The sequence below is a fragment of the Tamandua tetradactyla genome, chromosome 25 (assembly GCF_023851605.1).
Source record: "Tamandua tetradactyla isolate mTamTet1 chromosome 25, mTamTet1.pri, whole genome shotgun sequence".
Lineage (NCBI taxonomy): Eukaryota > Metazoa > Chordata > Mammalia > Pilosa > Myrmecophagidae > Tamandua > Tamandua tetradactyla.
The window spans coordinates 8,034,839-8,058,692 of NC_135351.1; the positions used below are offsets into that span (position 1 = coordinate 8,034,839).

Sequence of the window (23,854 nt, forward strand, 5' to 3'; positions counted from 1 at the left end):
AATACCCCTAAAGAGTGGAAGAAAGATCACAGGTGATGGTGGAGTTATACAGAGAAGATTGGGTTTAATCTTCTCTGTGTGATTGCTGAATCATTAAATTGATACTTCTTTTAGTCTGTAGTATCTAGAGCAGCTAGAAGTAAAATCCTAAAATTGTGGAATTGTAACCCATGCCAAACTCTGAAATCTATTCTATAACTAATTGTTGCATTGTGCTTTGAAATTGATTACTTTTTTGTGTATATGTTATTTTTTACAAAAAAGAAAAAGAAAAGTTTATCGTGATGATAAAAAAATATTTATTCCTTCTAGCCTCCAAAGTTCTGGAGCAGCTAGAAGGAAAAATCTGAGATGATATTGTAGCCCATAACACACTAGTAAGTTCATCTAGTCAAGTTGTACCTGTTGACTAACCTTCTTTGTAGATTTGAGTTGAAGATGAAATGAGGCAACAGTCCCAGGCACATGGAAAGCACCGACTAAAAGAAAACTATTGTTATTTTTTTAATGCTATGTATTAAAAACAAATGCTTACCAAAAAAAGAGGCAGGGATAATTAGTCATGCCTTCTCTTACATGGTGTTTTATAATTTATAAAGATTTTTGATATACATAATCCCATTGGATTTTCATAATAATTCAAAGAGGTAAGGAATTCATTTTCTATTTTTATGGATGAGTCTACTGAAGCTAAAGGATATGACTCATAGCTAAGAGATAGTAAAAGCAGCAAGACCACTGTGGGTCCAGCATATTTCAGGAGGCCTTTGGGTAGAAGTAATACTTTTCTGGGTGTGGTGTGATTTAATGGGTGAATTGGAGACCTGGGGGTCAGACATACCTGTGTTCACATTTCACTCATATACTGTGCACCCCTGAACAGAGTAGTTTACCTTTCTGCATTTCATGCCCCCATCCCCAGTACTACCTGGTTTGCCTATTGTTAGGATGGTTAAATGAAAGGTGAAGATGCTTGGTGTCCTATTCAGATAACCAGCATATGTGATTGTTGATGGAGAATAGAAGAAATCACAAAATATAGCATCATGGCTACAGAGCAACATCACCCTTCACTTTGTATAAGGGAAGTTATTCATTGATGGGCGTGTAATATGACCTCATGGGTAATATATTTGCCTGATCCTAGCCATCGTGCACCATACAGAGTATTTTATGGAACTCTAAAAGACTAGTGTTTTCAACTTCAAATAGTTAAAAATTTTTAATAGCACTCTGGAGTCATTTTGAGAGGTAGGAATTGATTTGGATGGAAGTGAGGTCCAAGCAATCCTGGGGACTAGGATAGGGTAGTGTACATTAAATGTCCTGTTGACCTCTCTTCTGGTGCCTGGGAGGCAGCCTAGATGCAACTCATGCCACCCATGGGGTCCAAACTTTGGCTTACCCTAGTTGTTTTTTAGTTTAAAATTCAGTAAGGACAATCCCCACTTTTTCAGGTCTTTCCTCTGCCTGAGTTGGTTAAACCCAGATGTACTTGACAATGACCCAGGGTTTTCAAGCGGCCCCTTTATATAGTGGTTACTTTCAGGTATCAGCTTGGCTAGGTCATGGTGTCCAGGAGTTTGGACAAGCACTGGTCTGCTTGTATGTGAAGGTATGTTGAAATGGGTTTTGCATCTGCCATCACTTGATTGCATCCACTGTCAACCAAGGAGATTGCTCTCAGCAATGTGGGCATCCAATCAGTTGGAGGTCTTAAAAGCCAGAACCGAGAGTTTCAGAGGTCAGAAAAATTTCTGCCTAAACGTAGCATTGGCTCTTGCTGGAATTTTCAGCCAGTCAGTTTCCCCTGATGAACTGGGTCTAAAGATTTCAGCACCACTTTTATCAGAGTTTCCAGCTTGCAGCCTGCCCTCTGGAGTTCAGACTCACCAGCTCCCATGGTCATATGAGCCAGTTCCTTATAATTTATTAATATCTCTCTAGATCCACCTATAAATATAGATATATGTGGATATATAGAGAGTTACATAGATATCGAAGGATTTAGATATATATCCTATTGGTTCTGTTTCTCTGGAGAACCCTAATATACCCTCATAGCATCTCGGGAATGCTCTCACTATTGTTCGTAAAATGCTAAGCACCTTATTTTACAGATGACCAAACTTGGGGCCCAGAGAGTTGTTTGTTTGTCCAAAGTGAAGCCTCTGTGAGAAGCAGGCCCTCTTCTAGAGTCACAGCCCTTCCCCAGAAAAGACACAGGTTGCAGACATTCCTGTTAGGTTTGATTTTTGATGAGACAAATGGCAAGCACTTTATACCATGCACCCTGTGGTTTAGTATTTTAATGAACTTACCTTACCAAGACTTTTACTTAATGGATCCAAGGGGAAAGGGCAGGTAGCCTGATGGCCCAGCACAGGCTAAGACAGTTGTGTATGCCTCCAGGCCTTCAGGCCTCCAGGGAATCATCCCCTTGTCCCCAGTACACCTAGCCTCAGCTGTACTGCCCCCCTTTTGTGGTCTTTTCCCCTCCAGCCTATGAGGTTGGGACAGCGACTGAGTAGCCTGAGCAGCCAGCACAGTCAGTACAAATAGGCGGCGCCTGCTAAATGCCTGCCACATTGTTTCAGGGGCTCTGAGGATGTGCAGGTTCTTCTAAAGGTTCTCACCTGAGCCCATGAGAATGGACGTTTCTTTTGATCAGAGCTGCATTCACATTCCTTCTTCTTCTTCTTCTTCTTCTTTTTTTTTTTTTTTGTATGCTGTACTCCCGGGGTCACATTTCATTCTTTCTCCATGTGAGTGTTCCGTTATTGCAGCATCATTTGTTGATTTTTGCATTTGTATTTTCTTTCTTTCTTTGCGTGTTTATTTGTTTTGGGGAAGTTCATGGGCCGGGACTCGAACCCGGGTCTCCCGCATGGCAGGCACGAATTCTACCACTGAACTACCCTCGCACCCCACTCCATCTTCTTTTAACTCAGGCCTTACATTGGTTTGTCTTGATCTTGGTTGGACTTGTTTGAATATGGTACAAAAGGAGATAACACTTCACATTTTTCCCTCATGTGGGGAGGTGGAACTCATTATTTTATTTGTTGAAGTAGAACCTAATATAAGGAACCGGAATTTTATTTTAAATATGGAAAACCAATTTAATTTTAAAACAGAAATATGTAAACCATAGCCAATGTTTCCGTTCACTACATTTCTTCTCTAAGTAATGATTAAGCATTGATACCCTCCTTCTTTTAATTTTCTTTTTATCTGATATTTGATACTCAGAAAATAACCATTTAAATTATAAAGCACAATAATAAAATGGATACCCATGAAGCCATCACTGGTCCTATGGTGTGCATCACCAGTCCTTACATCTACATAAATTTTCTTCCCCACTCCTCCCATCCCATCCTCCACCTGTCCTCTCCTTGCCCATAGTAGCTGTGATGTTTTGTTGTAAAAATGTAGGGGTCATGTTCAGGTTTTTGATTCTTCTACATTTCTGTCTTATGGCCAAGAGTTGATATTAGTCTGGTCCCTAGAAATAGCAAACCAAACAGTGTTTTCAGTAAGTATTTACTCAGTCTGCCCCACCTCCCCTACTAATTCTCTCTCCAAAAGGGATTGAGATCAAAGCATCAGATATGATCGCAAGTGGCTCTGTGTCCCCTGAAATCTGTTTTTTGCAAGTAATTAAAACACTGTTAATTTTTGGCACTATAGGTGTTAGGAAGAAATATTGAGACATGTCATATCAAGGGAGCAGGCATTAAAGGACCAGTGTGTAGGAGTATGAGGAAGAGGATGGGACCAGGGAAAAAAGCATTAGAGCAAATCGAAGGGGGTCTACTTTATCAAAGCCCATCCGTCAATTGTGAAGTTTGATTTTTACTCTGAGGTTGAAAAAGCCCTGGAAACCATGTTTCTTGAGTTCTTCAGGTTTCTTTTGTTTTCTTTATTTTCCTCTGAACGTTGGGATAGTCAAAAGGCCCAGGTTTTACTCCCAGCTCTGGTGGGAACTCAGGCAAGTTCAAGTTACTACGTCCAGCTGGTCTCAGTTTTATATCCAAAGGTCCCTCACCATGCTTATAATCCCCAATAGGAGAAGGGACTTGTAGAGCTTGACATACAGCTTAGAGTTCATGCACTAAGAATCTATAATTTTGAGACTAAATTTTGTGTTCGTGGATCATAGACATAAATTCCTTTATGGAGGACCTCTACTCACTTAAAATGGGGCAAATAGAAGTTGAAATATCTGTCTCCTAGTAAGCATGATTAACCGGGAAAAAATTATAAACATAAAAATTATGTATAACCTCACTTAAAACATAGTTGATGTTATTTATAATGCTATAAAGATATAGACAGGAACTCCAGTGGGAGATTTAAACACTGGGCAGATCATTTTACGAATATTTTTCCTCTAAAAGGAAAAGACAGAGTGTAGAAGTAATACTGGCTCTAGAGAGTCTAAATTATTTAACCTAAAAACATGAATTTAATAAATGAAGTCTACAACAAGTTCTGAAGGTGAAAAAAAGAGATTGGAAAATAAAAATTCTCCATTTTTAGACACTGGTATTCCTTCAATCAAATTACTTTATTCATTTATTGTTTTTCATATTTTATTGAGATATATGTCACGTTCCATACAACTCACCCATGTAATGTGTACAGTTCAGTATTTTAGTATATTCACAGACTTGTGCAACTGTCACCACAATCGATTTTAGAACATTTTCATCACCCCAAAGATATTCATTTATTTTTAGGATTTATATACTATGTGAAATACTCTGCCAGATGCTCCAAGACTCAGGCCTCTACCTCCTCTGTAATTCCTTCTTTAACCAGAGACTTGGGAAGTATTTTATTTGAACAAAGGTTACTAAAGCTTGTTTTATTTTTCTTTTTAAATTGAAAACCGTTCCATTTGAGCAGGAACCTTAAAACCGTGCTCTGAATCACTAGATGCCCCACAGAGAATGGGGGCCACCCTGCAATGAGGGGGAGGGGGCTACTCAGGTCTCACCCTACTTACCTGGAGTAGCACAGAGTTTAATCTTTTTTTATTTTTTATTTATTCACTTATTTGTTTATTTTTGTATGCTGTATTGTGGGGGCCACATTTCATTATTTTTCCATGTGAGTATCCCATAAGTGCAGCACCATTTGTTGAATTTTTGTTTCTTTTTTGTTTGTTTGTTTGTTTGTTTGTGGAAGTACATGGGCTTCGCAGAAATACTCTGTTTTCTGTGAGTCTTCAAACAGAACTGAAATTTTATGAAAAGTTAAGAATAAATGCTGATGTGATGGGAAACTTCCTTGAAGTTTAGAAGAGTATCTAGAACTTGGGTCTCCTGTGCTTTCCTGATTAAGTAGCAGAAGCAAAGTTACCCAAGTAGGAACTGTGCCTTCCTCTAACAAAGGCAGGATGGTCCTGGTACTTGGTGAAATTAAGAATAAAAACTAAAACATTGGAACAAAGAAAATCTGTCAGCATTCCAGGTGGTAGGAACCAAGTTAGAACAACCTGAATTTATAAAGTACCAAATCTGCCAGCCAAATTTAATAAGCAGACTTTTTTTTTATTACAAAATGAAGAGATGGAATCAAAGGGAGAACTATCAAACATTTGGATGGAAAGCCTAGTCATTGGTAGCACATCTTGTTTTTACAGGTCAAACTGATTTTTTAAGTTAATTTAGATAAGAACACAATCACACGGATGGTAAACAGACCACAAGTGCTTATAACTAAAGATAATTAATCTAAAAGACAAATGAATCATTTGAAAAGGAAATGTCACCAAAGACCCCATAGGGATAAATATTAGGTTTGGTGTTATTTACATAATTATTTATTAGGCTGAATGGACTGCTTCTTGAAACACTACCTGGAACCTGAGATGTTTTGTACAAGTCCTTAGATTTAAAGGGTTTGGGGAATAATAGCGTAAACCTGGACAGACCTACCTTTGGATCTTGGCTCTGCCACTTACTGGCTGTGCTACTTTAAGCAAGTTATTTAAAATCTCTAAACCTCGGTTTTCCTGTCTATCCAATGGGAATAGCAGTGATTGGATTAATAGAATTACCAATAGGATTGGAAATAGTTACAGGCTTGTGGTGTGCATTACTGAGATGACACACATAATGAGCTTAGCTCTGTCCCTGGCATACATACAGTAAGCACCCCGCAAATGGGATCTATTGTTAATAATATCACAATAAAAATGAAGAGAATATGCATTCTGATCTAAAAAGAGAAAAATTCTGTAAAAGCTGCAAAGTTATCCTATGACTAAATGTGGCCATAGTTAGAAGTTGACTCAGATTGCAGAACTCTGTAGAGATCTTGTAGAGAAAACAATGGCCCTCTCCTCTCTCTTTGATTTCCATTCAGTCAAAATAATTTTTGAGCCAAAGAGAGAGAGAGGAAGGGAGGAGGGGAGAAGGCAGGGGAGTAGGAAGGGGAAGGGAGGAAAGAAAGAAAGAAAGAAAGGAAGGGAGAGAGGGAGGGAGAGAGGGAAGGGGGTGGGGAAGTGAGGGGAGGAGAGGGAAGGAGAGAAGGAAGAAAGGAAAGAAAGAAAGAAGGAAGAAGGGAAGAAAGAACTCATAATAACTTAACCTATAGGGACGAAGACCAGCGATTGTCTATATAGATAGGTTGGTATAGAAAAACATTAACAGAGGATGGTCATCTGTTATCCTGCCTTGTAGCCAATAAAAAAAAAAAAAAAAAAAACAGAAGAGGGAGCTTAAGTTAAAAGGAAGATTTTGATGTAAAATCAAACTTCACTGGAATAAAGGTATTGCTATACTGGGTTGTGTTACCAACCGACAGTATGAGATTATCTTCCTTGAGAATATTTATGAACAGGTCCAAGGGACTGAGGAATTTTAATTTTATAATGAATTTACAAGACAGGAGCCTTTGAGGATTTTAACCTGGGAAGTTACATAGAGACATTTGCAATTTCAATATAGGGGTAAGCCTGGAAGCAGGGGGACCGTTTGGATGGAATAGTATCGGTAACCTGTATCCGCATGTTAGACCACCCGCCCCAGTCATTTTGGGATGCTTATAATTCATAACTGCGTAATGGACAACCGTTACACTTGTGTTTCTGTTGGAAGCATCCAGGAAAGTGTTTTGACTTTGAGCACCAGGCCCTGGCTATGCCACATCATTGGAGTGGACCACATCAACGTATGCGGTTAAGGAATGTTATTTCCTTTAATCTTCACCACCGTTTGCCAAAGCAGATGCTGTCTCTGCTTTGTAGAAGAAACTGTAGGGTAAGTTGGCCTCATCATGGGGTGGGCAAACGGCATGTAAGGCAAGACTACACTGACTGATATGGCTGATACAGACACAAGCGCCTCTAGATTTTGACAGTGTCTTCTACTTACATTGACAATGATGGAAAAACTAGCCCAAGGTGTCAGCTTTTGTGGGTTTTGTCCCACACACCAAAAAAGATGACACCAAGACCAACAGGGCTGGATGACATGCTATGAGATGCCCATTGCTTAGGAGATAATCCTTGGCTGCAGCTAAGATCATATACTCTGCAGCTCTGATCTGATGGGCAAGCTCTGATCTGATTGGAGGCCCTGAGAAACTCTCCTGACAGCCCCCACCTCCAGAAGACAGGAAAGGGAGTGGAAGATGGCCCCAGAGCAGCTCCTCACAGGCATCCCACCAGAGGTTTCCTGCTGAGACTCAGATGGGCTACAGCTGCAAGTCAAGCCTTGCCTGCGTGGCCCACATGGATGTGTGCGGGGACACCAGGGCAGAGCCATCCCTCTCCATCTTGTCGCTGGTAACGCAGAGCCAAATTCCACTCCTGGTCATCTGCCTCCCTAGGAGTTTATATCTCCCTGGACACACAACTGTTTACTGGCATTTTGTTGGTGTCTAGGGGTTGGTCAGATTCCCCCAGAAAGCAGACTCTAAGATGGAGATTAGTGTACTGGAAGTTTATTAGTACATGTTCAACACCTGTGGATGGGAAGAAAGCAGGATGGAGCGGTGGGAGATGCTGGGCTGTGATACTTCACAGCAGAGGTCTCAGCTGGCCCATGGCCAGTGACGAAGCCAGAGTGGCCCTTCAGAGCTGTCCCTAATTGCAGTGCAGGACTCATAAAAAGGCAGATTATTTTCATTTAAATAAATAGGATTGCACCTCAAGTAACTATTGTCAGACAATGCCTTCATTTAAAGTTTTATTATCTTAACGTATACGTGCTTTACAGTGTGGATATGTCGTAAGTGTACACACATACACACATATACTAATACCATATGTTAGTTAAGTATGCTCTTGGTATTTTAAACAGTAATCTCAATTAACTGTGCTTAAAGCCCATAATGCAATTTTGAGTTTGGTTCATAGTTAGGGTCCTTAATCAGACTCCTTGCATGAATTTTACTGGGTTGGTGAATACCCGGACTGTGTAGGCAAAAATGTGTTTATGAAAACGGCTACTTCCAGGACAAAGTTTTGAATCTTGCATCATATTCTCAGAGAGAGCAATGGCCGTCTCCCACCCAAAGTTGAGAACCATTATGTAAAAAAATATATATAGAAGCAAGTTGGTGTTGCTCTGTAGGCTGCTCTTTACCTGCTCCAAAGAAGCAGCAGTGATAAAAATCTAAAAAGAGAAAATGTGAAAATCATAATTATGCCTCCCCTTTCCTCCCAAAGATATCTCTCTATAGATGAGAAACTAACCAAAACATTAAGCAGATTATGAGACAGATGGCCTTGCTGGGCTCCAGGGTCATAAGCAAGAGGGGGCAGCCCATGGGTTAGCTGTGGTTGAGATCAGGGAGTGAAGAGCTCTGTCCAGCATGTGGGGTCCAAGCTTACTCGTGCTGGAAAAACAGTCAGGATGGATGTGCTGGTGCTCTCCTGATCAGGAGAGGCCAGCAATCACTGTTGCTGATGGCTGGCAGCTCTCACCTCTCCTTATGTGGAGCTTTATCCTAGGAAGAGAAGAGGTCAGAGCCATCCATGGCTTCCTTATCAGGAACTGAGATAAATCAACCTTATCCCAATGACCGAGTGTCCCCCGTATCATCACTGGGCAGGAACTCAGACCACCACAGTGGCGTTGGTGCCAGGCTAGGGGTACAAACAGAGGAATCACAGAAACCTCTAACCAGTGAAGGGACATAAACAGTTACCTCACATACATGCTGAGCCTGCACCCTCAAATTCCAAACTACGGGAAGATCTCTGACCTTCAAGTACCAGTCAACCAAATCAACAATCCGAATCTGAGTTCACTGGAGTTGAAAGTAAAATTCGAGGAGCAATCTAAAAGAAAATGTCTGATGTCCTCAAAGAGAGATATGGAGGAATTAATAACCATTAAAACGCACAAAGAACGGAAAATTCTGCAGAACAGACCGAATGAAGTGTAAGTGGATATGGAAACCAACAATTCTAAATTGTGGAAATGAGTAATACATTCATTGGAATGAAGAAAATAAGCAGATGTGACTAGACCACTTAAAGGGGGAGTTAGTAAATAAGTTAGTACGGAGGACTTCACCCCAAATGCAACAAAAATAGACAAAGATAAAAACCTAAAAGGAGCAAAGAGAAAGACAGTATAGATTAAGAAGCTCCAAAATATGTATTATTGCAGTGGCAGAAGAGAATGAGAGGAATGGCTAGAACTTTTCAGAACTGGGACATTTCTGCGTGAATCCCTGGCAGAAAGCACACCCTGAGCCCTGAGCAGAATAAAGATAAATGCACACCTGGCCTAATCTGACTCAAACTGCAGAGTCTAGGGATGAAGATAAAATGCTTCAAACTGCAGAGGAAAAGACAGATTACCTAGGAAAAAATAGCAATGGCTAACAGCAAACTTTTCATCATTGCTAACAGATGCCAGAAAAATATTTTCAAAGTGCTGAGGGCATAGAGAAATGCAAATCAAAACCACAATGAGATATCATCTCACACCCACCAGAATGGCCATTATCAACAAAACAGAAAACGACAAGTGCTGGAGAGGATGCGGAGAAAGAGGCACACTTATTCACTGTTGGTGGGAATGTCAAAGGGTGCAACCACTGTGGAAGGCAGTTTGGCGGTTCCTCAAAAAGCTGAATATAGAATTGCCATACGACCCAGCAATACCATTGCTAGGTATCTACTCAAAGGACTTAAGGGCAAAGACACAAACGGACATTTGCACACCAATGTTTATAGCAGCGTTATTTACAATTGCAAAGAGATGGAAACAGCCAAAATCTCCATCAACAGAAGAGTGGCTAAACAAACTGTGGTATATACATACGATGGAATATTATGCAGCTTTAAGACAAGATAAACTTGTGAACCATGTAATAACATGGATGGACCTAGAGAATATTATGCTGAGTGAATCCAGCCAAAAACTAAAGGACAAATACTGTATGGTCCCACTGTTGTGAACGGACATTCGAGAATAAACTTGAAATATGTCATTGGTAACAGAGTTCAGCAGGAGTTAGAAACAGGGTAAGACAATGGATAATTGAAGCTGAAGGGATACAGATTGTGCAACAGGACTAGATACAAAAACTCAAAAATGGACAGCACAATAATACCTAATTGTAAAGTAATCATGTTAAAATACTGAATGAAGCTGCATCTGAGCTATAGGGTTTTTTTTTTGTTTGCTTGTTGGTTTGTTTGTTGTTGTTGTTTTTTACTATTACTACTACTTTTATTTCTTTTCTTTATATTAACATTTTATATCTTTTTCTGTTGTGTTGCTAGTTCCTCTAAACTGATGCAAATGTACTAAGAAACAATGATCATGCATCTATGTGATGATGTTAAGAATTACTGAGTACATATGTAGAATGGTATGATTTCTAAATGTTGTGTTAATTTCTTTTTTTTCTTTCCGTTAATAAAAAAAAAAAAAAAAAAAAAAAAGTGCTGAGGGCAGGCAACTGTCAATTTGTAATTTTATGCCCCACCAAATTATTTAAGTGTGAGTGCTTTTAAATATATAAATACTGAGTTAGTTTGTCTCCCAAAACTTTCATTTAAAAACTTGATTGACCAACAGAAGGCAGGAAAGGATAAAAGTTATAGGGGAAAAAAAAAAAGATTAGTTAACAGAAAACACAGATGAAGATGTTAGAAGTAAAAACATTGAAAACTATTAAATAATATTCTTCTGCAAGGAAAAAAAACTAAAAAATAAAGAAATATGTCAGGAACTATGAAAGGGCTGCGCTGAGATTTTACCCTTCTTGCAAGTTAACAAGGTAGCTGGTTGTAGAGGTCGATGCTGGCAGAATGACACAAAATTCCTAGGTCAGAGACAAAAGACTATTGCTCATTGCATGGAGGGCAGCATGAGCTTCATGTTTTCATTGATTCTCCTTATCTCAAGTCCCAAAGGGCCAATGCAGAACGGGTAGATCCCACATACACACTGGGTTAGTATCATAGCTGGAAAAGGTCAAGTTTAGGAACCCCCCAATCTTTTTGGGTTTTTTCCACCCCAATATTTTAAAAGGGATATTAGCAAGCTTACCTAATCTTTGCCCCTTAGGAAGACATTATCTTCATTATTCTTGCTGAGAAATAAGTCTCCTCTCTGTCCAGAGGGAAAAACTACCTTTCTTCCAAGGTTATTATACACATAGTCACAAGATATATAGAAATCCAGGGAGAATTGTCTCCCAGCAAATAGGTGGAATGCAAGAAACAAATAGAGAATTAAAGAAAAAAAATTAAAGTTAGCTGTTGACATGACTTTTTGTTTTGTGTGTCCTTTTCTAAAAAGACAAAATAAAACTAAGTAATGATGAGAAAAAGAGGTCCTCTTTAAAAATAAAAAGTTTCCTGTCTTATTTAGGAGCTGGATAGAAACACTAAATAGCTTTAGGCTTTAGAACAGTTTATTAAAGGAGATATACATACACACATATAATTACTTAAAGGATCAAAATACAACTTATAGCTTCTAAAACATAATAGGGAAAAATTACAATATTTAGAAATGGTCAACCAAATAGAAGGGAGGAAAGGAGAAAAGTTATGGAAAGAAAAAACTGTTAGCAGAAAACATGAATGCAGATGATAGAAGTTAAAAACATCGATAATCACAATGAACATAAATTAAACTAACCTATTAAAACTTAGAAACTATTGGATTTTAACTGAAATTTAACTTGTTTAAGAAAGACATCTTTTAAAAAAAACAACATAGGAAAGTTGAAAGCAGAGAGATTGAAAAAAATGTATGTACCAAGCAGGTGCTAAATTTAAATAAGCTGGTACAACAAATTCTAATTCAAGACAAAATTCTCAATAAAGATTATCAGGGACCTTAATGATGCTTAAAGAAAAAAAAAATCAAAGAAAAAAAATCCTACAGAAAAATATTCCTAACAATATAGCTTTAGAATCTATGAAGCAAAATGCATGATTTTATAAAATCACAATCAGAGTGGAAGATTGCTATCTTTTTAGCAGAAACTGATTCTCATGAAGGGTGAGGTGAAGCAAGATAAAAAGATCAGAAAGAATAAAGAAAATTTAAACTAATAAAAAAATTTTAAGTAAAAAAAATTGAACAATATAATGAAGAAGTTTGATCTTGATAATGTATGTGGAATTCCACATCCAAATGATAGAAATTATGCCTTTTTAAACACAATCAGAACATTGACGCAAATTAACCACATCCTAGTTTGCAAAGCAATTTTAGCCAAGTTCCAAGAATGAATATCATACTATGTTCTCGGACAGCAATGCAATTAAGTTTGCAATTAACAACTCAAAGGCAGTTTTATAGGCCACAAAATTTACTTTATTTGATGATCACATTGATGTGAAATAATTAGAATAAGTAAATTCACAGAATCATAAACTAGATTGCACGTTACCAGGGACTGGGGTAGGGGTGGGGAATGGGGAGTTAACGCTAAATTGGTCCAGTTTTTTGGTTGGGGTGATGGAAAAGTTTTGGTAATGGATGGTGGTGATTGTAGCCACCCTATGACTGTAACTAACACCACTGAATTATTTATTAGAATGTGGTCAAGAGGGGAAATTCTAGGTTGTATATATGTTACTAGAATAAACATTAAACAAGAAAGAAACCCTGAGACTGTACAACGAACAGTGAGCTCTAATGTAAACTATGAACTATAATTAATAATATAATTATAATAATATTCTCTTATCCTTGTAGCAAAGGTACCACACCAGTGCAAAAGGTTAATACTGGGGGAGAGTTATGGGAACTGCTGCATGATTTTTCTGTCAACCTACACCTTCTATAATAAGAAAAAAAGGGAAAAAATCACTTATTTGGAAACTAAACAATGTACTCTCAAATAAAGAAAAAATTGCAATAGAAAATACAGATATTTAGAACCTGGACAATGAAATACTGTGGGTAAAAGCTTATGGGATATATCTAAAAAATGTATTTAGAGGGACATTTATAGCCTTAAATGCTTTTATTTAAAAATAAGAAAGCCCCAAAATATATGAGTTTATTATTCAACTCAATAAGCTAGAAAAAGAACAAATAAGGCCAACTAGTCAACAAAAAAGGATAGAATATAACATGGGAACAGAAATTAATGGCGGTGGTGGTGGCAAGAAATGCCCCTCAGTTTTATCTCTGCCTTCTCTTCAATAGCTGAACTCTCAGTTTATTTCCCAGCTTTCCCACCTGCACCTCTGGTAACTGACAATCCTCAGGGTGAATGAATAAACCTCTTAAAGGAAGAGGGTGGTAAAAGGAAATTAGAGCAGAACTTAGCAAGCAAAGTAAGTTTTATAGATGTTTTGCTATTTCAAAGAAAGAAAAAGATGGGGAAAGGCAACATTTTCAAACACCAAAATCATGTGAACCAGGTGACAAGGAGACTGATCCTTTTTGGAACTATTGAAATTACTATTTTATTTAGTCCACACTGCCCTGGGAAATCTGGGAAGTATGGGCGCTGAACCCATGGTATGGTATAAGAGTTCAGCAGGATTTATTAGCCAGCCCGTGCTACTGCAGACTGCAAAGTTGGCTCAGACATGGGTCAATTTAGAGAAGAGAATGACAGAGAAATAAACAGAAGTGAAACTCAAATACAGCCTGGGGTCTGGGCGGGGCTGGGCTCAGGGAAGCACAGAACTTCATGGGTTTTTTTAACCCCCACAATGGGGAAGGAAACAATTCTCAAAATTGGATGTATCAATAATCAGTGCTGATAGGAGGTTTAAAAAGTGGCCAACTGTGAAACAAAAGTTCATAGATCCTTAGGATTAGCCCAACCTAATAAAATAAGGATATTATTTTTCAAGATATTTAGAGCAGCAGCAATGCAAAGAAAAAGACTGTTAGCAGAAAACATGAAGAAAATATTACAAGAGTGTCTAGTATTCAGTCCTCATTACAGAAATGAAGTATGAGCTAGGGCTGCTCTGTCTCTCTGGTTATGGCACCCTACCCCACCCCAATCCGACCAATACTTTTAGCCTGCAGTCATCACGCAGTACAAGTGCTGCAAAAATATGGGTTGAAATTGAACTGTTGTTTTTGCATCTTAAAAATAAGGTTGAAATCCCTTTTGTTCCCTTCCTGAATCCTCTTTCCCTACTTCTGAGAGATGATGATTATTCCAAAGTTGGCATATCGCCTTCCCACGTATGATTTAATACAGTTTGTGCATATATACTCTTGCTATACCTGTTTTCAAACTTTATAAAAACATCATAGTGAACACATCTTAATACAACTTTTATTATTTTAAAAGAAATTCAACATTATATTTTTGAGTTTTAAACATAGTGATATGTGACTCTCCAATTCATTCACCTTAGCTCTTATTTATTGTATATATGTAATATAAATTATTATTTCAGTTCGTTTAATGCATATTATTTATTGTATTGCTAGGACTGCCAGTGGAGTGTTATAGAACAAGGGTGATAGTGAACATCCTTACTTGACTTTTTTTTTTAATAACAGCTTTATTGATTTATGATTCATATACCATACAATTCAGCCATTTAAAATATACAATTCAGTGGCTTTTAATATATTCACAGAATTTTGCAGCTATCACCACAATCAATTTTAGAACATTGTTTTCACTTAAAAAGAAACTCTGTACCCTTTAGCTGTCACCCCCTGTCCCCTATCCATACCCCACCCAATCCCTAAATAACCACTAATCTACTTTCTGCCTCTGTAAATTTACCCGTTCTGGACATGTCATATAAATGGAGTGATATAATATGTGGTCTTTTATGACTGGCTTCTTTCACTTAGCATAATATTTTCAAACTTCACCCATGTTATAGCGTTTGTCATCATTCATGCCTTTTTATCAGGAAATGATATTCCATTGTATGGAAGTGCCACAATTTTGTTTAGCCATTCTTCAGTTGTTAGGTATTTGGGTTGTTTCCACCTTTTGGCTATTGGTAATAGTGCTGCTATTCGCATACAAGTTTTTGCATGGACCTATGTTTGCATTCCTCTTGGTACTTACCAGGAAAGTGGAATTCCTGGTTCATAGGGCAGCTCTATATTTAACCATTTGAGGAGCGACCAGACTGTTTTCCAAAGTAGCTGCACCATTTTACATTCCCACCAGCAGCATATAAGTGTCCTGATTTCTCCACATCTTTACTTTCCTTTTTAATAATAGCCATTCTATAGAGTGTGAAATAGTATCTCATTGTGTGTTTATTTGTTTGTTTAGGGGATACATGGGTTGGGAATCGTTAGTGGTTTTGATATACACTTTCCTGATGACTAATGATACTGAGTGTCTTTTCATGTACTTATTAGCCATTTGTGTATCTTCTTTGGAGAAATGTTTATTCAAGTCCTTTGTTCATTCCTAAAATGGGGTTATTTGTGTTTTTAATATTGTTTTAATAATTCTGTATATGTTCTGGATACAAGTTCCTTATCATCTATATGGTCTGTAAGTATTTTCTCCTATTCTATGAATTGGTGTTTTCACTTTCTTGATAGTATCCTTTGAAGTACAAAGTTTTAAATTTGATGAAGTATAAGTTATCTATTTTTTCTTTTATTGCTTGTACTTTTGGTGTCATACTTAAGAATCCCATTGCCAAATCCAAACTCATGCAGATTTTCTCCTAAACTTTGTTCTAAGAGCTTAATAGTTTTAGGGCTTAAGTTATGTTTTTGAGTCTGGTATAAGGTGAAGTTCCAATTTCATTCTTTTACAAGTGGCGATGCATATGTCCCTGCAACACTGGTTGAACAGACTATTCTTTACCCACTGAATGGGTGTAATACTCTTGTCGAAAATCAGTTGACCATAGATATGAAAGTTTATTTCTGAATTCTCAACCCTATGCCTTTGATCTGTACGTCTTTCCTTAACCAGACCACACTGTCTTAATTACTGTTGCTTTGTAGTAAGTTTTTAAATTGGGAAATATGAGCTCCCCTCATTTTTCTTCTTTCTCAAGATGGTCTAGGCTATTCTGGGTCCCTTACAATTCCATATAAATTTAGAATCAACTTTTTGATCCCTCCAAAAAATCTGGCTGGGATTTTGATAGATATTGAGTTGAATCTGTAGATCAATTTGCATAGAATTGCCATCCGAACACTATTGAAGATCTTGTTGGTTTGTATAGGTTAGTGTGATGCCCCAGTATATCCCAGAGTAATTTGGGCAGAGACTAAAACAGTATTTGCAAAGTCCCCTTGGAGGACTGGGAAGAAAGGGAAATATTCAACTTCCCTATCTGGGGAATTCCTGATATTCTTGCAAGCACTGGGGACAACCAAATCAATAGGCTGAACCCTCAATCTTGGAGTTCGCCCCTATGAGGGTTATTCTTGAAAGGGAGAAGCTAAGCCTACTTATAATTATGCTTAAGAGTCATCCCTAGAGAACCTCTTTTGTCGCACAGATGTGGCCTCTCTCTCAGCCAACTCGGCAGGTGAACTCACTGCCCTCCCCACTATGTGGGGCATGACTCCCAGGAGTATACATCTCCGTAGCAATGTAGGACAGGACTGTTGGGATGAGCCAGGACCCGGCATCACGGAATTGAGAAAGCCCTCTTGACCAAACAGGGGAAGAGAGAAATGAGACAAAATAAAGTTTCAGTGCCTGAGAGATTTCAGAGTTAAGAGGTTATCCTGAAGGTTATTCTTATGCATTGTATAGATATCCCTTTTTAGTTAATGGTGTATTGGAGTGGCTGGAGGGAAATACCTGAAACTGTTGAGCCATGTTCCATTAGCCTTGATTCTGGAAGATGATTGTTTAAGGCTATAGCTTTTACAATGTGACTGTGTGATTGTGAAAACCATGTCTGATGTTCCTTTTCTCCAGGGTATGGACAGATAAGTAAAAAAATAAGGATAAAAATATATAAATAATGGGGGGGGTGAATAAAGGGTAAAAATTGGGTTGCTTGAGATACTAGTGGTCAATGAGAGGGAGGGGTAAGGAATATGGGATGTAGGAGTTTTTTCTTTATTTCTATTTTGGGAGTGATGCAAATGCTCTAAAAATGATCATGGTGATGAATACACAACTACGTGATGATATTGTGAGCAGTGATTGTATACCATGCTGTGGACTGTATGAAGATTTCTCAATAAAATATTAAAAAAAATTTTTTTAAACAAAACAGTAGTGAATCTCCACATCCATGAATAGGTGATATTTTCCTTATCTTATTCTTCACTTTATGTTTTGCTAATCTTACTCTTGACTTTAATGTTGAATTGTGTTTGCTCAAGTTATATTTAGGATTTTGCATATAAGATTTTATGTGTAATTTGCCAAAATTTTTCATGAATTGTGTTGGGCTTGTCAAGATTTGGCTTTGAGTTTATGGTAACCTCATAAAATTAGTTGGGGAGCTTTTTCTCCTTTTCTCTGATCCCTGAAACAGTTTGCATTTAAAGGGGACAACCTTCACCTTAAACATTTAATAAAATTACACTATGCACCATCTGAGTCTAATGTTTTTATTATAGAGAGATTTGCCTGATAATTCAATTTGGTACATAGTGATTGTAGTTAAGCTTTCTGTTTTGAGTGAAAAGCATCCATTTAATCTAAGTTTTAAAATTCATTTTTATTAGATGGTTCATAATAATTCACTTGTTTTTAGTCACAGATGACAGACTTTAAACTTCACAGATGGTTGGTTTTTTAACATATATTATAATTCAACTTTATTAATGATGTAAGATATTAAATGTAAAATTATAATAATTGTTCTTTACAATTAAGAAAGACTATAAAAATAGTATTTCTTGTTAGTAAATTTGTGATTAGATGATCCTATTCTCCACTGATGTAAGCTTTCAGAATATTCCCAGAGAGTAATTTCACAATACTTGTCAAAAATACATCCCTTTTGCAGGTGAACTCACTGCCCTCCCTGCCACATGGGACATGACTCCAGGGGTGAAAGTCTCCCTGGCAACCAGGGACAAAGATGAATGATTTTGGTACCATCTTGGGAAAGCAACTGAAAAACCTACATGTCAGTAACCTTGGATCTGTAGAATTATCTGCCTGTTTTCAAAGCAAAACTTTATGGTTATCCTCAAAAAACACAGGGGTCACTGACAGTCCTTCCACTTCCGACACATTCCCAGTGGCCAGCATAGTGAATGCTTCTTCCTTTAGTTAAACCAGTACTTTAAACTCGTCGACAGTCTGTTACATTGAGCTAGGTTTGCAATACAGTAAGTCATTTGTGGGTTTTCTTTTTGACTCCAGGGTTTTTAAAGCTTTATTTACTATAATAGTTTTTAAAACTGCAGACGTCAGCACTCTGTTTTCCTCCTGTATTAGAGTGCTGTGTATTGGGGAACGGCCTCGTAGCTGACCGTGTTACCACGTTGACTGTTGTCCATGGAATACTGACTCAGTGGCTTGGGGTGGGCCTCTTCTCCCAGTTCTCTGTCACTTGGGTCACATCCTAAGTTTGACCTTAGCTTGGATTTACCTGAGGAGGAAATTGCATACAATTTCTGAGCCTACCAACCATTTATCTAATCAGTGCCTTAGTGCAGTGAGCTTCTGTATTTCTCAAGGGGCGGAAGAAGAAGTGACTCCTAAAAGGATTTTCTTCTATCACCAAACCCCTCTCAACCCATGACAAATCCATAGGTTATTTATCATACCAGCATGGCTTTACTCGAGGAGAGAAAACCTAGGATGTTTTCATAAGAGCACCTGGATGATGACTGTCATAGTCACATTTGAAGTGTATGTTCTAAATGGATGCATTTGTTTGACAACTTTATTGATATATCAAGTTGAATTATCATTTAAGATTGTGTATTTGGTTCTTCAGAGATTTTTGCCATTTTAAGAGTTTTGTTCTCTATCTGATCAGGGATTCACTGAAGAGTTTATAGTGATACCAGGTTTGATATAAATCAATTTTAAAATCTTCCCTTTTAACAAATGTGTAGCTTTAGCAGATATTCCCTTAGGATTTCACAGTTGTGTGATGAAACATTTAACAAAACAATTTTTGTCGTGACAGCAATTTACAGAACAAAGCTTTATATAAAATTTTCTTGTACATATGTGTAAGCCATGTAAACAAATGCAATAACAGCTAAAAGTCTAATTCTAATATTAAAAGATTGTTCAATATAATGGTGAGCCACTGAGCTCAGGTAAACTGGAAAAAATGGAATAAAAGGGGGAAATGGCTTCATTTGTGGTGATTACATCTTTCATGGCTTAACTCCCTAAATGACTTATCAACCCAGTCCTTTATTTTAATAATTAGAAATACTAACAAGTAATGACATTACTAATTGAAATATCAATTTTGACAAGCCCCTACTTATTTCTCTATTAATATGGCTTCCTGAAACTATCCCAGAAGTTAATGAATTGCTTGTTAATTAAATGTGAACCTTCCTCCTGCAATATTCAATTGGGAAAAGCTGAAATACGGTATATTCAAACTGCTTTATACTAAATTGCATAATAACAGGGATATAAATATAATATATAGTAATCATATCTATAAATGTGATAAGAATCTATAACATTTCATGTGGAACTTGCTTATTTTAGCTATTAAGTTCATTTTGTTCCTGAAAATTCAAGTAACAAAATAATGTTTTACCAGCCTTTTCTAATTAACCAAGCAAAACATTCCATGAAAGATTTAAACATTCTCCTCCAACTAACGAGTTAATCTATATTTTCTTCTCTTGTTTTCTTAGCCTCTTAGCAAATATCCTGCTGTGATAAATGACATTTCATTCTGGTTGCCTTCTGAGAATTACACAGAAAATGATTTCTATGACTTAGTCCGAACAATTGGAGGAGATCTGGTGGAAAAAGTGGACCTTATAGACAAATTTGAACATCCAAAGTAAGTAAACAGCTTTCTGACTGCGTTCTCTACTGTCTCTGTGACAAATGGCATGTGGAAACCTAGTATAGCATTTTGCTTTAAACCCAAAGTTTAAGAGACAAAACGTCTTCTGAATTTTATGGTAAACAAATAGCTTATCAGAAAATACTTTTACATCAGTCCTTTCCAAAAATCTTTCTGAAATGCATTTTTTGGTCTTTCCCATGTAATAAAGAAGGACTAGGAAAGAGTGTTTTAAAGATCTTGTAGTTTTTCGGTATTGTCTTTTGGGAAGTGATTTCTTACAGTACCACATTCCAGAAACAAATAAGAGAGGCAGAACGAGCGTTCCATGAAGCAAAAGCTGTTTTGTTGGTCTCAGTAAACATTTGTTGAGCATTTACTACACACTGGCCCCTATATTAGAAATTAAATGTGTTCAACCCAGACGTAGCTCTGCCTTACTGGTGTCCTATTGTCTTGTGGGAGAAGCAGGTATTAAATAAATAGTTACACTAAGTTGTCGTAAGTATTTTGAAGGGAACATCTGCTGAGCAAAATCAAAGAACTAACAGAGAAGGCCTTGTTGAGGAGGTGGCATTTAAGTAAGGGTTAGGAGTATGAGGGGCAGTGGAAAAAGTACAAAATCATCTTCTAGATAACCAAGCTAGACTCCTGTCGGGAAAACAGCCTGTGTGTATCCATGAAGAGAGAAATGGTGTATATGAATCCCTGTGGGAGGAAACGGCCTCTGTGTCCCCATGGGCTTGTGGGGGTGGGAGAGTATATATCTCTGGGGGTGGGGTGGGGGGTGACCTACGTGATCCCATGGAGGGAAGTGGTGTATATGGACCCCTCTGGAGGAAAATGGCCTATGTGAACACAGGAGAGGGGAGAGAATGGTGTACATGTATCCCTGTGGGGAGAAGTGGCCTGCGTACCCATGTGATGGTGTGGGAAATGGTATGTAGGAATCCCTATGGCCAGTATGGCCTATGCAAGCCCAGGTATATATGAATCCCTGGAGGTGGGGATGTGGATAGCCTGTGTACCTTGGAGGGGATGGTGTATATGAATCCCTGAGGAGGTGGAGGTGGTCTGCAGGAACCCATGGAAGGAAATGGTGCATATGAATCCCTATGAGGGAGAATGTCCTATGTGGACCCAGGGGAAAGGGGAGGATGGAGTAATGAATGGGGGGGGGGGGTTGACCTGTGTAGCCGTATGGGGAGAGATGGTGTATATGAATCCCTTTGTGATGAAATGGCCTATCTGAAATATATGAGGCAGCAAAGCACATGACTGCTCAATGAACTAAGTAGGAGGGAAAATGGATGAAGAGTAATGATTAAGAGGTAGAAATGTGGTTCAGAGCCAAGCAGGGCCAGAACTTGCAAGATCTGAGATTTGGGATTTTATTCTAAATCCATTTGGAAGCTACAAAAGGATAAAAGCAGGGAAGATAAGTGATATTTCTGACTTGTCATCTTTAAATGATTACGTTTAACTCCCAGCTATTGGGAAAGGGGCAATCACCAAATATTGTCTAACTCAAATCCCTTCTTTCCTCCCTTCCTAATATTTGTAATTGTATCATGTCTGTGTTACAAGGGCATATGGCACACACATTCTGACCTTACATTGAATCCCTACCTTTCTGGTGATTATTGAACGTTTCAATTCTCTAGATAAAGATACTCTGTGCTCACTGCCACTTCCTCTAGAAGTTTGTTCAAGGACTTGTGGAAACAATATTCCCCGAGCTCTTGTGTGTTTAAAATTGTTTATCTGTTTATACTAAAACTGAATGGCAATTTAGCAGGACATAAATTCCTTAGCCAACCCTTTCTTTCATTGAAGATCTTGTGTCAACAATTGTTTTCTCATTTACTTGGATATAAAGAAATCTGTAGCCAGGTTTGATCTTTTTTACTCTTCATTCTAAAGGGTTATTTCTTTATCTTAAGTGTTTAAAAATGTTATCAGGATCCTTCTCAGTTTATCTATTCTCCCTAGTACTCTCTCGTTATGTAGATTTGACCCTGCTTTTGTTTTAGGAAAGTTTCCTTGACTTATATCTTTAAAGATTTGTTCTGGTCCATTTCCTTGTTCTGTTTCGTTCATCACGGATTCCAGTTATGCATGAGTAGGCTCTCCTTTGTCTGACTACTGTCACCTATTATTTTCTCTCTAATATTTTAAAACTCCTTTTTTTCGATCCATTTGGTTGACTTTCCTGATTTGTTATCTTCTCTGTCCCTTACTGTGTTTTCTATTTTCTCTTGTGAGCCTTTCACCATTAGGTATATTGTTTTTCCTTCTAAAAGCTGCAAGTTTACATTCCATTTCCTCTTGTTTTCCTGCCATTTCTTCTCTGAGTTAGTTGTGTTTTCTGATCTTCCTTTATAAAGAAATGGTTTCATTTCTTTTTTTTTTTTTCAATTCACTGAAAAATATTTAGTCAGAATTTTCATATGCTCCAATGACAGTATTTTTCTATGAATTCTCTTGGTCCATTAGTGAGTTTTTCTGCCATTATACTCATTTTTTTCTTAGCTATTTCTGAATTGATGTATTAGCAGTGTACATGAGTGCCTTTTTCCCTCTTATAAATGAATGCTTTGAGCTTCCTGTGTCAGCTGTTTGCACAAAGTTATCTAGTTTTTACAAATGTAGGGTTCTGATGCTTTGTGTAGGTCTTTCTCCTCCTTCCCCAATTCCACATTTGTTGTTAAAAACAAAAGATTTAGCTTTTCTTACCCCAATTTCAGCACTTGTTAGTGATAAAGATTTTGTACTTCAGATTGTAACCCTCAGCTCTGAAAAATATGTTTTTGCTGTTTATGCCACTCTATGTGTTTCTTTTCTTTGCTTCCTCCCATTTGGCTTCTATTTGATTTTAACTGCTTTTGGAAGCTTTTAAATATATTTTAGAACTTGAAGATAATATCTGCCTTCTAACTTCACAGAAAATAGAATTATAGGGTTTGCTTTCGTATCCTGGGTTCCTGAAGGTATAGAGTGCCAATTCAGCCCTGGACTTTTTATGTAAGAGAAGTTTCCATGTGGATACTGAAAGCCTGGTTTTTGAAGAGGAAGGAAAATATGGGAACAAGACTAATGGTTGCTAATTGATATATTTGCAGGCATGTGATTTTTCATTTTTTCTACTCTTATTATGCAGAAAACCCTCTGAAATCAAGGATTCAAAACTCATTTTAAACTTTTACTTTAAAATGGGAGCAGTCTCTTGCTCCCTAGTATTGACTTAGCTTCACCCCTGCCTCTCACACCTTCAGTGTCAAAAGTCAGATGAATAGCCCTTTTTGAATGGAGATCACTGGAGGCTACTAGGTTAGAGAGAGAAGTAAAAAATTTCTGTACTACCTAGGAAGCTGAGACAAATTGCTCTTACCCTGAATGGGTGGGGGTGTGTTTTGAGTAAAGGGTAACTTTGAAGGGAAGCTTAAAATGATTGCAAGCATGAGTCTGTCGACTTGT

General features: G+C 37.7%; 1 protein-coding gene across 6 annotated transcripts in view; it reads left to right on the top strand.

Moving 5' to 3' along the window:
- Positions 1 to 23,854, top strand: part of FARS2 (phenylalanyl-tRNA synthetase 2, mitochondrial) — a 611,740-nt gene that overhangs the window by 381,766 nt on the left and 206,120 nt on the right. For all 6 annotated transcript variants that reach the window (XM_077143769.1, XM_077143770.1, XM_077143768.1 and 3 more), the window contains exon 6: positions 20,220 to 20,371. In XM_077143769.1, coding sequence (XP_076999884.1) covers positions 20,220 to 20,371 — 152 coding nt within the window. The remainder of the gene's footprint in view (positions 1 to 20,219; positions 20,372 to 23,854) is intronic.